At 35.4% G+C, this 14,225-nt stretch overlaps 1 protein-coding gene across 9 annotated transcripts in view; it reads right to left on the bottom strand.

Annotated features, from left to right (window-relative positions):
• OXR1 (oxidation resistance 1) overlaps window positions 1-14,225 on the bottom strand; it is a 299,313-nt gene that overhangs the window by 26,004 nt on the left and 259,084 nt on the right. For all 9 annotated transcript variants that reach the window (XM_075023813.1, XM_075023806.1, XM_075023807.1 and 6 more), the window contains 2 exons: window positions 12,008-12,176; window positions 8,691-8,853 (listed from right to left, as the gene is read on the bottom strand). In XM_075023813.1, coding sequence (XP_074879914.1) covers window positions 8,691-8,853; window positions 12,008-12,176 — 332 coding nt within the window. The remainder of the gene's footprint in view (window positions 1-8,690; window positions 8,854-12,007; window positions 12,177-14,225) is intronic.

Raw genomic sequence — 14,225 nt, 5'->3', positions numbered from 1 at the left:
TCCATATATTTAATATGCATGCTTTTTGAGCAATATTACGTTACTAAAAAGTAATTTATTTCCCCTGTTCCTTCCCTCTCAAGGGAGGGAGGTTTAGCCCAGAGAGATAGGGCGGCAGGGGCCATAATTACTCAGTTTCTTTAGAACTTGTTGTTGATTCCATACGAAGCAGCCATGTAGGTGACTGGGTTTTGTGATGAAAAGTCACAAATGTGGTGCACTGAAGATAAGCATCCCCAAGTATCTCCTGAGAAGACTATATATAAGGCATATGTATAAAATAAGATTATTCTCAGAATTTAATACTCCAATTTCAGAAGCAGCCCTGAAAATTGAGTAAAACATAAATCACAGGAATCAGATTGTGTAAATCAAGTGCCTCAGTGCAATTCGTAAGTAATTTGCTTTGTTGACTGACAAAAAGAAAGCTTGTTTTTATGCTTTGTATTGGTTTGCCTGGGAACAAACAAATCAATAAGCAATGACAGTAGTTTCACTTTCAGTAGCCTATCTACTTGTTAGAATGTATTTTTAAAGAGACAAGATTGCTATTTAATTACATCTAACAGGAATGTTTCACAGATTATAATAAGAACTCCCATCACCAAAGAGCCCAAAAGAAAAAACTGAAAGCTGCCTCAAGCAGTGTTTAAAATACTGTAGTTTCAATACGCATTAGTATAATATGACAGAAAACAACTCCAGAATTATAAACTCTGTTATTTTTAAATTGAGAATAGCATTTTACAGCTCTGATAAGAGATGTACATCCTGTATGCTTAACCCTTGTATTATAGTTTTAGGACATAAGTTGCCAAAAATTTCAGAATTAGGAAGACACCTAATTTAGATGCTCAGGCCACCTAAATTGTCATCTTTGGAAGGAATCCCACTAGGTGAAAGAAAGGCAGTTTCATATTTTGATGATATAAGGCATACAAAAGTCAGATTAACTAAGGTCTGGCTTATCTTTAATAAGAGGGAGACAAGTTCTGTTTGGTACAAAAAGCCTTTCAGATGACTAAGAGTGCCAAGTTCAGGAGTAATGAAGCTAGAATGCAGTAAAAAAATAAAAAAGCCCCAAAAATCTGGTACTTGCTCCTATGCAAAACTAGTACTTTGTCTTCTAGAACAACTGGATCTTTAGAAAAGTTGTTGCAGGTGAAGGTAACATGGGATTACAGATAACTGAAGTCTGATCCCTTTCCCCTTTACTGCTACAAGAAACACACTAAACAGTATAAAAGTCATCTTGTGTGGCATCCAGTACAACAGGGACTGGCCCAACTTCTTAGTTGGCTGATAATGTTTCCATAAGAAAGTAAGTCTAATTTGAGAAGTCATCCTTTCTTTTCTTTCAACAGTTTAGGAGAAGGGGAAGAAAGAAAAAAAAAGGCAGTTTTCCATCCACAAAATTTTCCTCAGAATTTTCAAAGGTACACTGAAAGCCATTAAGAGACTCAAAAGCACAAACTTTTTAGTTGAATGATTCTGCTTCAACTCTTAGCAGAGGGACTGCCCCAGTTCTCTCTATTAGATACATGAAATAAGCATCAATTACAATTCCACATTCATGATTTCAACTACAGGACAGCTCCAAGTAAAGAAAACACCTGAATTTCATTTACAAGTTATAAATAGATTCCAAATAGATTAAGTAGAGAAAATAAAGCGAAGCAACAAATATCCCATGCATGAAGTTAAGAGAGTGCGCAATATTTGCCCAAGTTCATTGCAAAAGCAAGAATGAAAGTTACCAGCCTCTACAAAGGGCACTGCATTATGTTAATGGGCACCAGAGTCTCTCTCTTCAATCACAAAAATTAATTTAACAGAAACATTTCTAAGTATTGCACATGACTGCTGAAATTCAAGAGCCTCTCATCCTCTGGTACAAGAGCAAAACCTACTAAACATGCTTGTTAATGCACAGCAACACATGCATAGTGACACATCCAATTTCTTAATAGACAATGCATGATATAAAAACCAAACAACGATCTAGCTTATATAGCCCATATACTATCATAAAGAGACAACCTTTCAAGAAACATATTGGAAAAATATTCTTATTTTGAGGGCTGTTAATGTGATGCATCTTTACACTTTGTGTGCAGTGTTTCATTCAAGAAGCCTACAACTTCCAGACTTCCTCTTCTCTCTGCTGACCCAGTATTATCCAGCTTGTCATACAGCATTACGATCATACCACATTTTAAAATGTGAGACACAAAAAGCAGCTGTTTCACTAGCATACAAGCACTAAGTGTAGAGTAGGGAATAGAAGCAATTTTATAGAAAAAACCATGATTAAGAATACAAAAGCTTAAGACAGCAGTGCATACTGAAATGGAAATGCCCATTTTAATATAGAAATGTTATAGGTTACAGTCCAGATCCAATAAAGATCTTAAGCACCTACATCCAATACTCCAATCTTGAAAAACCTTCTTCAGATGTTACCTGACCAGGAGACATAATCACTGTTTGTGACCTCCATGTTTCAATAAATACACAGAAATATAATTTCTAGACACTCCTGAAGTTACAGTTTTGTTAATGTTGCAGTGTTGAGCGTCTAACTCAAATACCATTTCAAGAAGGCAGAACTTCATTTGCAACTAATGGCTTGATCTAGTAAACATTTTCAAACCATGTCTAAAGTCCCAGCTGAAGTTCAGTTTCACAAGTGAGTATTACAGACTACTGCTTTCCAGAAGTATTGTATTTTCTACAGAAATCTAATATGCAAAATAAAGGCAATGATTATGCAATGCAAATCCAGTGAATCTGGGAAAAATCATTTGCAAATATCTATCAAGTCATGCTTTGTTTTGGAAGTCAACTTCTAAACAGCTTTATATCAAACTGATTTTCTGCATTTTCCAAACAATTTAAAAGCTACTGGAAACAATAATACAGATGAATTTCCAACTACTTTAAGACCTTCTTGGAGGTCCTAAGACAAAAAAAACTTCCTGTTTTCAAATATCTTGTGGATGAGTATTTAGATTTACGTGGACCTGAAGTATGACTCAATCCTGAATAATAGCAATAAATACAACCAAATGACAGGGGGAAATGGGGAGGGAAGGAAGAATCGACACTTTAAATAATTAATAATTATTCTAGTACAGAGCAATTCTTCTGCTTCCTTAACAGATTTCATGTTTAAATAGGAACTGATTTCTTCACAAGTGCTCAAGATGAAATTTCTTCACCACCTCTGAAACATTTAGCTGTGGCCACACTCAGTAATATTTTTTTTTTTTGCATCAATACTCTGTCTGATGACCAGAAATCCGACCCATCAGCATAAATCCTGTATTTCCAATACTGCATGATGATAAAGACACTTAACAACTGTAGCACCTAAGAAAGATATTGTTTTGATTGTTCTAGATTCAAATACGGAATCTAAAGCTAGATTAGCAGTCTATGTCAATAAGTTATTATCACATAATGAAATAAAAAGTGCATTTATACACATATAGTCAATATAACGGTGCATCCCAGTTTTCCAGCTGCCTATCAAAAACTTAACTACTTAAAGAATACAACAGACCAAGTCCCTTTATTGTTCAAGGAATGTCATCAACTTTGAGAATTAGCTTCACAAACCAACAGATGAAGCATTAAATGAGCAAATTAAGGTATTCTGGTCTCTAAAATTTCTTTTCCTTCTCCCCCTCCCCCCCAAGAGACCAACTAGTCTTTTAGTTAGATACAAATAGAAGGTGCAAAAATTTTATGATAAAACTCACATGAGAAAGGCCAAATTGTGTCATTTCTCCTTTATGCACTAATGTTTCTCATGCAAGTCGTCACTTCCATTGTTCCCCCTCTAATGCCCTCCTCCCTTGTTAGAGCACAGCAGTTTCCTCTGTATCTAGCATTATTAAAACTGTAAAAACCTTGCTTGGAAAATTAGTTTCAGTTGTCCTTACTCCCCAGATACGATAAACTGATTCTCTAAAGATTTTAACTGAGGCACTGGCACAGGTTGCCCAGAGAGGCTGTGGATGCCCCATCCCTGGAAGTGTCCAAGGCCAGGCTGGATGGGGCTTTGAGCAACCTGGTCTAGTGGAAGGTGTCCCTGCCCATGGCAGGGGGGTTGGAACTAGGCGATCTTTAAAGTCCCTTCCAACTCAAACCATTCTATGATTCCATGATTATTTACATATGCATGCCAACTTCTGTAGAAAAATATTTGAGCTTATCAGCACACTTTATGTGCACACAAATTCAGTGGAAAGCTGATTTATGTCATTTAACTCTATACTAGATCCCTGATATGGTTAATGACTTTTACATGAGTACTGTTTTCCATGTCTTTTTCCTCCAGTGGTCAATTTCAAAATGCCACCTGTCACATCATACAGCAACAGCAGTGGAAACAAGCCCGTCAAGGTTTTACAATCCGTTTTAGGAAAATGATAGTAGAAAAACTGGATAATTGGAATTTCTGGGATTGATGAATCACAGAGATATCACTTACCACCATCTTTTTTTTTTTTTTTTTTTGAGAGTGCAGATTTTTTTTCCTGAATTAAAAAAGTTGAAGAGTCTGCAAGAAAGGTTATAGAAAATAATGCATACTAGGCAGCACTTAGAACCTTTCTTCAAGTTGTTCTATGATCAACTGTGGTTCATAATTTGTGCTCTGATCTGTTGGGGGGTTTTTTGTTTGGTTTTGTTTCTTTTTAAATATACAACATATACAACATACACAATGGAATATACAATATATTAAATATACAATATATACAATGAAATAATATTTATGCTTTGCAGGGAATGTCAACAACGCTTCTTTTAGAAAAGCAATCTTTTATGCAGCCATAAGAAACTATTAGGCGTTATTTTATAGAAACAGGAAATAGCTGTGTTACCTGAAAACTCATTTCTCAACCAGGATTTGGATACTGTAGAATTCAAGCAGTTTCTCCTTTTCACTATCTTAAACTTCTTGAAGTGTAAGACCAATCCTATTAGCACTGCTTGAGGACCTATCCCTACTTTCAAATACTGTGATACCATGCCTTTATCAGCACAAGGTGACAACTCCTTAATGCTTTCAATCTGTGGTACTAACTGGCACCAAAATGATGTTAATACATTCAGCAGCTATCTAACAGCAAGCACCTTAACACTAAGTCATTAATTTCTATACACATTGCTATATACACAACTTGAACTTAAAAAGGAAACAAAATTAGACCATAAAGTACCCATGGAAGTTGCTTCCAAGGCACTGCACAACAGAAACGGTCAGCTTGCTATCAAATCTTGCCATGTTTAGATGCAAGTACAGAATATGCTTTGGAGAAGGCATTTGTCTATTAACACACAGGTTTCTGAACAGTATTAACTATTTGTGCTAAGAGATAAAGAAAGCCATTAGTGCTTGAACTAATACAAACTAAATAAAAAAAGAATACCATGATAAATATACCTCTATATCCTCAAGACTCAGTACAGATGGTAAAAAAAACCACAAACAAAAAAGCCCCCCACAAAACCCCAAACAGCCTCTTCTTTGGTGTATGCCCATTCACTTAAGTACAAGAAGGTAAAAGAGACATTTGAGGAAAACGGATGGGGATAACACCACCAAGAAACTAGCAGCACAGTTTCATTTCTTACATGATATATAAAATAAAATTCTTGTCTATTCATTTCTAGTGGACACCAGAGACACGTCTTTAGCATGGACTGATCCTAAGTGAAAAAGTATCCTTTTCAGAGAGCTTTGCCTATGGGACAGGCAGAGGCCTCTCAGGAAGGCAGATACTGAGGAACATCATCAGCAACGGGAGCTACGAGGTACCCCACCCAGAATTTGTTTTAAACTCTAAGTAACTGACAACTATGAATTAGTCACCTTTACTGATGGCAATGGTAGATAGTAGTAGGTTCATGGTTATTTCTAAGAAGTCAGTTATCTATTAAGTGTGTAGCATAAATACAAAAAGAGTCAGCTAAGGGATTCCTTGGATTTTTTTTTTTTTCTGACACTTCATACAGTGCAGTATTTGATCTAACTAGTGTTTAATATGACAGCAGGAGTCTTGACCTCTTTGCCACTAGATCAGCTGAGGTTACATCTACTGGATTACTTCAGGGAAAAGGCTGATAGGAAATAGACTACTCTGTATACAGTAAGAAGAAAGCATAAGTAGATGAAAAATTGGAGTAAGTTCACAGTAAGAGTTCAGTCGTATTCATTGATCCATTTAATAAACCTATAAACAAATCCCTACTACATGTTTCATATCTTACTGATCTTTGCTTTCGCTTGCTCCTTCTTCCCATAATTCCTTTTCCACTAAAAAAAAAGAGAAAAAAAAAGCACACTACTTCCTTAAATCTCTTGATAAAAAGCTGCAGCCAAATGTGTTACCATCTGACTATGAAAGAAGCAAAAGCTATCTCAGAGCACCACACCTGGGTTACCCATTAATCCTCTTCCCTGCTTCTCCAGTTTTAAGATACTGTACAATGATCACAGAGAACACTTTTTGGAAAAGAAAGCTACTCTACTAGCTTCCTATTTTGGTAGATCAACAGTACTTTGTGATGCATTTGTACATCAAGATTTTGCTTTCCATCTCCCTTCCACCCTGAGTTTTCCCATCACTGTGTTCTAAAGAAGGCAGCCTATTTTTCATCCCAATACCCACAAAAATGTTTCAATGATACTGTTCACCTGCTATCTTAGATTACACCTGGATCAAGAGCTGACAGCGAAAAAGCTTGTTGGGTTAAAGGAAGGAAGTGTGTTGATTGAAAATAATGACTGAAACTCAATGGGAGTAATGGGTATGACAACAGCAGCTACAATTCCCTGTATGTACTGATACTTTCTAGCACGTATGTTTAAAGCCACCAAAATGCAGCTGGATGTAATGACAGGTTGAATCATCTAGTACTGTCAAACATTCCTGATTAAAAAGTTAGTTTTTAATAGCTTTCAGGTTTGTGCTAGAAGTCAATCATAAGACGTCACATTACTCAAGTTAAAATGCACAGAAGACCACATTAGCGTATTTCTTATACTTCCATAACACTTTTTTTAAAAAGTTATCCATCTCACTAATCACACTAACTTCTAAATCCAGATAATTATTATTTGATAATCTTAAGAGAACCAAACTTGACATAGTTTTCACATAACACATATAGAAATAACACTATTTTTGAAATATGTCTTCAACAATTGTTTCCAGAGGAGATCTAAATAAAGGCTTAAGGCATGACCTCATTCTGTAGTAAATAACTTACAGATTTTAATACATGTAGGAAAAGGACTGCCTCTACTGTCTTCAGAAATAAAAGTTACAACATTTAATCCTAAAGAAAAATTTGCACTATTTTCTGTTGAAATTATTCTGTAATTGTATTAAGGTGCAAAGTTACTGAAGAGCTCATTAAGAGACACATACTGTGCCTTAAACCATAATATTGATCACTTGCCACTGATGCCCATGTTCCAAAGGGCCACGTTTTAAAACATCAAATACTTAGAAAGGCTTTGAGCAAGAATCAACACCAAAATACATTGCTGGTAAAAAATAATCAAGCAATATATATGCTGAAAATATGAAGATTCAAAAGACATGCTTTTATGATACCAATTTCAATATCTCAAAGCAAAACTGCTCCATGCAAAATCACTGAGCTGCAGAGACAGTGTTTTGTAACCACAACCTAATACTTCAGCTAAGTGAGAAGTCTGAAGTCAGAGTTCTACTGTGATTCTAAGTTTTGGAGCTAACAAGAAAACCATTACCGATAGCTAGACTATTGCAGTTTTTTCAAATTTCTTTTATACTCTACATAAAACACAAGTGTAGACTTCCTTAATTTCAACATGCCTCATTGCTTTGTGGGGCAGGGCAAGAGGGAAGAAGGAAGAATCAGTCTTACAGTCAGACATTGCAATTGCTGTCCTGAGGCTCAAGTTAAACAGTGCTGATGGGATACTTCTACAATATATATGACAAGAATCATCAAACTTTTGACTGACGCTTGAATGCACAAGACTACAAGGGCTTTAACTGTATGTATACTACAAAACAAAACCATGTAGACATGTAAAGATGTGTCCGTATAAACACAGTGGACACAGATTCACATGGGAGAAATGTGTTTGTTACAAAAAATAGAGTTCCAGTTACAGTATATTACTAAAACCCATGCAACAGCATCTTAATGTACGAAGAAGTTAAAACTGAGAAGTTAATTACTGGATTATTGGAAAAACATGTAATTAATAGATTAATTTTCCTTCTTTGTTGTCTTATCCCTGTTTGGAGACTTACCAGGAAGTATTCAACATTCTAGATACAGGAATAACAAATATCAGAAAACTGTCAGTTTACCTAACTGAAAACTATGTCTGCCTCATCAAAGTTGCAACTTCTTTGCTGTACTCACGTTCCTTTCAACTCTAAGTTTTAAGTTACAATTTGCTCTATACAAAACCAAGTTGTAATAGTGAAATGTTGCCCTGAACTGATGTTACAGCAAAGCATTAGGATGGCATAAACTAAACAGTCATGATCATAGTAAGCAGACTAATAAAGCACATTGGTTTGTTTTTCTTATTGGAAAGAATTTAACACTATTTTAACTATATTCTTATGAAAGTATTTAAAAAAAATATTTTTGATACCGTTTTTCCTTACCTCCCACTCTTTAGCAGCATCTTCAGTAGTAGATTCTTCACTAGTTTCAGGTTCTTCCTTCTTTTTTACCACTATAAATCCAGGTTCCTGAAGAGATTCCCCAGTATCTTCTGCATATATCTCTGGACTCCACTGGATAAAGAAGACATACAAGTGATCTGTCCTAGAGAAGTCAAGTAATGATACAGAAAAGAAAAATAAGGTAAGTTTGTGATCTTTGGGGTCATGTCTAATAATTATGAAGTATTTAAGATTAAAATGAAAATACTTACTATTTCATGTTTTACTAGATATTAGAGACACATTTGAAAAAAACTAGTTAAATTTTTTTTCTTTTTAATTATATGAAGCTGACACTGGAGAAAAACCAGGAAACAAGTTGGCAATTGACTAGCTGTGTTTTCATATACAAGTACAATCCTTCAACCATTGTCAATCTTTTCTGTCCCATTGGAAACCTCTGTTTACAACTGAAATAACTTCCAAAATAAAACACTAACATTTTAAAATTTTATTTAAAAAGAGTTACATAAAAACATAAACAAAACTGAAATTTAAAAATGTCTGCGTATCTGTTTTCCTCACCCCTGAAGAGCAGCTGAACACTCCCAAGACACGTAACCAAAATTATACAGACTGTGAGAATTACTACAGATATGAGGAAATAAGGCTGAAAGTGTGCATGTATATGGCTAGATCATAAACTACAGACTACTCTAACTTCAGTACTGCAGTAAGTACCAAGATTCAAAGTTACCTCCTTTTAAGTTAACACAAATGGCACGGTTCTCCAGTTTGGAAGAACAAAATGCCCAAATTCCCAAAAGAGAGTTATTTACAACCCTAATAGATGTCAGTCTGTACTGTTTAAGCATTTTCTGTAGGTGCACAGATGGAGCATTTAGAAAAAGGACATGCAATGAATCCACTAGTATCTCTTCATCATGGAAAAGACAGCTTCAGAGCTAAAGCTTTATGGCTCTGGTTACCAAGAGTTTGAATATTGCTTGTGTCCCTCTTCAGAGATATTTGCTACAGTGAATCTGCATACTGGATTAGCATGAAGAAAAACATTTGGATTCCCCCCCCGCCCCCCTCCTTACTAAATCCCTGCAAAACTGAATACTGGAAGAACAGCAAGAGATACAGAGCAGCAAAGCCTCTCAAAACTGCAGCTATAATTTTCATGTGCCTCTGTATCTAAAAGGATGCAGCACACAGGTATGTAATAACAGCCTCTGAACAGGGTCAGTTATTCAAAGTCACCCTTATTAAAATTAAGGTTCCTGGATAACACTGATGAAAGGAAAAAAAAAAGACAAATATCTTTCTCTGACGGTAAGAGAATTAAACATTTCAGATGCATAAGGCTAGGTAAGTTCTATGACAAAGTTGGAACAAGAAGCTGCAGACTCCTCATGCACTGAACGAGGTATCAAGTCTTACAAGTAGGAAAATAAAAAAAAAAAAAATCCTGATGTTAACTTTTTAAGAACTTGAAATTGTGTGTAATTATAGCAGTTTAAAAAGTAAAGAAAACTTGATGTTTTAGGAACTCAAAGACATTCCTTCCCAGACTGGCTCATCTGAGATTAAGAACACTGAAATAATGCAGGTTTGTCAGATACCTAGTGGTAAGAAAGAGAAAGAAGTAGGCGACAAAGACAACTGGGTTGATACTAAGTATTTTGACCTATGCAGAGTATCACTCATCAAGGTTAACACTGAATTAAGCAAAACAAACACCCCACTACCACCACATCTGACTTTTTGTGTACTAAAACACAGGACACACATTAGATGGCTAAAGAACAGATTACTAATTCCCCATGCAGTTAGAAAAAGAAACCCTTCATAGGTGGAGTAATTTCCAAGGAGATCACATACAGACTGTAAGCTAAGAACTATTTCTTCTGAAACAGGTGATAAATTCTGTTTTATGCTGAAGATAAGTACTTGCTCTGCTACATTAGAAAATGAACCAAGGAGACAATAATCATTTTAATCATCTGACCTAGACATTGTTGTCATACGTGAAACATTTAACTCTTTTCAAATGAAATATGATATGACTAGAACAACAAAATTTGAGTTGAATGTAACCACAAGAGGTCACCTGGCCCAGACAGGATTAGCTATAGCGGAATCAGCGTGACAGACATTCGTCTCAAGAAACTGCATGATCTCCACCACTTAGGGGTTGCAGGGGTGATGTTTAAAAGCAGGTTAGTGATGTGCTAGCATAGACTCAATTATCCCTGTTGGAATATTGGAATTTTTGATGTCATTTCAGTCCATTACACATCTCCATTCACAGTGGACACAAAAAAAAGACTACTGCCTTTCTTGTTGCAGCCAACTTTTAAGTATGAAATGATTTTATGTTTGTAATCCACCTTTTCTCCTTTAGATTAAAGAACCCCACTTACTTCTAATTTTCTTTATATGTTACACTTTCTAGGCATTAATTTGTCTTGCTGCTTTCCTCTGGACTCTCTCCAATTGATCCATATCTGTCCTCAACTGCAGTGCCCCAACTGGACATTCTATGCCATTCAGCTCAAAAGAAAAGATGGAAAAGTGACTTGATCATTGTGTGTAGGTATTTATACAAGATGATAGCTCATAGTTTTTTGTTGTTGTTTCTTTCTCTTTACCCCCCCCACTCTTCTGACAAGGATATAATAATCTCCAATACCTCAAAAAATCACATTCAACTTGAAAATAAGTCAGTTTCCAGATCATTTAAGAATTCAAGCCTTTACCAGTGAGTGAGCATGGACATCTCATGTCTTTGAATCACTGCAACAAATCTAGATGTTTTTCCAGTAGATATGTTTAAGTTGCTTCCTGGAGAAGTTTTATGTTCCATATATAAAGATAGGACAAAAGAACCCCAGCTAGGTCTTCTGAACTCAGAGCTTTAAGAAGGAGAGAATTTTTAGAAAGTTTCCAAATAATGGGAAGCACAGATAATGACAATAAAAACTTTGTTGCAGAACTCACTTCCTTCACCAGACACTACTTACCTGAATCTTTCTTTTGTTATTCACTTAGCTACAAACACAAGCCTAAATAATACCATGATAAACTATTGGCTGAACATGCAAGTAACTCAAGTAAATCAGTAAAACTTCAGTATTGTAATGAGGTATTCCAGTGTTAAGTACAAGCCAATCATTAATATCCTCAGCTGTTGACCTTTTTTTGTGTTGCTTTACAGACACAGTCACTGAAAAATTTCGCATGGTGCAGGAAAAAAAAAGCTCAAAGACCTATTGGAAAGCGTTCATTTTTACAGTCTACCTCCTCCTTACCTTTCTTGTGGAACAGCAAACCAGTACTCATGCTTTTTATCCCTCTGTGCATACTGTTGCATTGATGCACTTGCTTGCGAAACAAATGTTTTTCTCATGGGTTTTCCAACCCTGAGACACAGAAACTTGTGAGATCGATGTCGCCTTTTTTCTTTTGTAAGAGAAGAACCTATTAGTAAAGAAAAAGTAAGCTATCCACAATGTACAAAAGAACTTAACAAAATTATTAGCCCATTTTGTATTAGGCAATACAGGTATATAAGATGCATATATATGTAAGTAATATGAGATGAGGTAACAACATAGGTAGTAATAATTACCTGTCCTTTTTGTGTTACGTAAATTGCATCAGCAGAATTAACTTCAGAATACAACACATTTGAATAATTGTAACATTCATTTCTGCTTCCAACCTCAGTTCACATTATGACAGTCTTTCATCCCTACTTGAAAGCATTTCAGAAGGTATTCTCAATACATATCCCTCAACACTGAATTGGACATCCCTCCCAATATTAAAAAGATATTCCATATACATGCAAAAGATACAGCGTTAAATAAGTAGTTAGGCCTGATTCATGTATGTCAAAGCTGTTCATTAGTTAACTTTTGATTTAAAAAAAGTTCTGGCACTACTAATAGAGGATTAAGACGAATTTTAATTTGTTAGCTGTATGAAACATTTCAAAAGTATGAACACCACTTCAGGATGAAGTATACTGGATGCTGCAGCATGAGATTTTTCCATCCAGTAGTATATTTAAAAGAACTAATAGAATTACATGATTACCCTCAGGGTCTGGATTGCCAGGTCAGCACAAGGTAAAGGAAGAAGCCTTCTCAAAATTGTTGCTTTGCTAGATTAATTGCCCAAATCCCAGAACATGAGCTCCAGCCACAAGAGACTTTTTAAAAAAAGGAAGGATAATGTAAATTTAAGAGTTCTTATGATCAGCTATGACAACAAAAGATTTAGCCTACCTCTGGTTTACATGTACATACAGATATGTTCCAATTTTCTAGGACACTCATCTTTACAGCTGAAGTTCTCCTTCAGTGTCTATGCAGACTACAGACACACTAAGCCCAGAAAACACTACCTTCTTGATCTATAAACATCTCTACTGTATGTTTTCTCAATCAGATTTTCACCATGAAGTTTAGAATAGCATTGATCCACAAAAGATTCTTTTTTTCAGTAAACATTTAAATGTGCGCCTCCTAATTTTCAGTTACAATATCTTAGAATTATACCTGCAGTATACAGTATAGTAGAATAGTCATAATATGCATGATTTGGAAGCATTTTATAAATCCATAGGCTCAAAAGCTAAATTGTCAGATTAAAAAAAAAAACAAACCAAAAAGAACCCCAAATAAACAAAAAGCTGTTTCATAGGACTGGCACATGAACTTTGTGGCAGTGTTGGAGAAATATTCTTAAAACTATCTGATATTTGGGATTTTGGTCCTTCTGATGCAGTAGTTTAGAACTTCTCTGACATAGAGCTCAGAGAAGTGGGATTTGTACCATACCTTACAAAATAAAAATGTGAGATTTAGTTCCAGCTAGCAGAGAGAATGAAAAAAAAAATTTAGCCCTGCCCTCAAATATCAAAAGGACTATTTAAGACACTCTTTTCTTTCTGGTGTGTTCTCCAATATATTTTGTATATTTGATACTGAATTCATTAGGAAAAAAAAAAATTAGTAATGGCTATTATGTATCATGCCTTTTTTTTTTTTCGCCCCTTCAATCTTGGCCAATATCCAGCTAAGCAGCAGACACACATGTTACCTTTAATGAGATTTCAGTTTGTTTACACTATTTATATAACTATAAACCAGCATAATTTCTCTAAAGTATCAGCTACATCTAGCTTTTATTTAAGTCCAGTGGTTAACCTAAGGGTCTGTAAAAATAGAAGAGAATATGAGAGTCATGGGTTACAAAAAAAAAATTCCAAGGGAGGCCTTTTTAGCTATTCTAGAGTACTCACAGTTTATCGACTTGCAATGCATCACCTGTTCAACATTCAGAACAAATAGATCATTAATTCCAAACTCAGAAACATTTGGCCTCTGTGAAGATCAACAAATGGTAGTTCCCAAAAACCTAGACGCTCAAAACTCGCAGAAAAGAGGAATTCAACCAAGTCCTTGCTAGATGCAGGAGATAAAAAGACCTATCTAGGTATCTTAATGGTACTAAACTCGT

Source organism: Buteo buteo, chromosome 3, assembly GCF_964188355.1.
Source record: "Buteo buteo chromosome 3, bButBut1.hap1.1, whole genome shotgun sequence".
NCBI lineage: Eukaryota > Metazoa > Chordata > Aves > Accipitriformes > Accipitridae > Buteo > Buteo buteo.
This window is presented reverse-complemented; position numbering and strand designations above follow the sequence as displayed.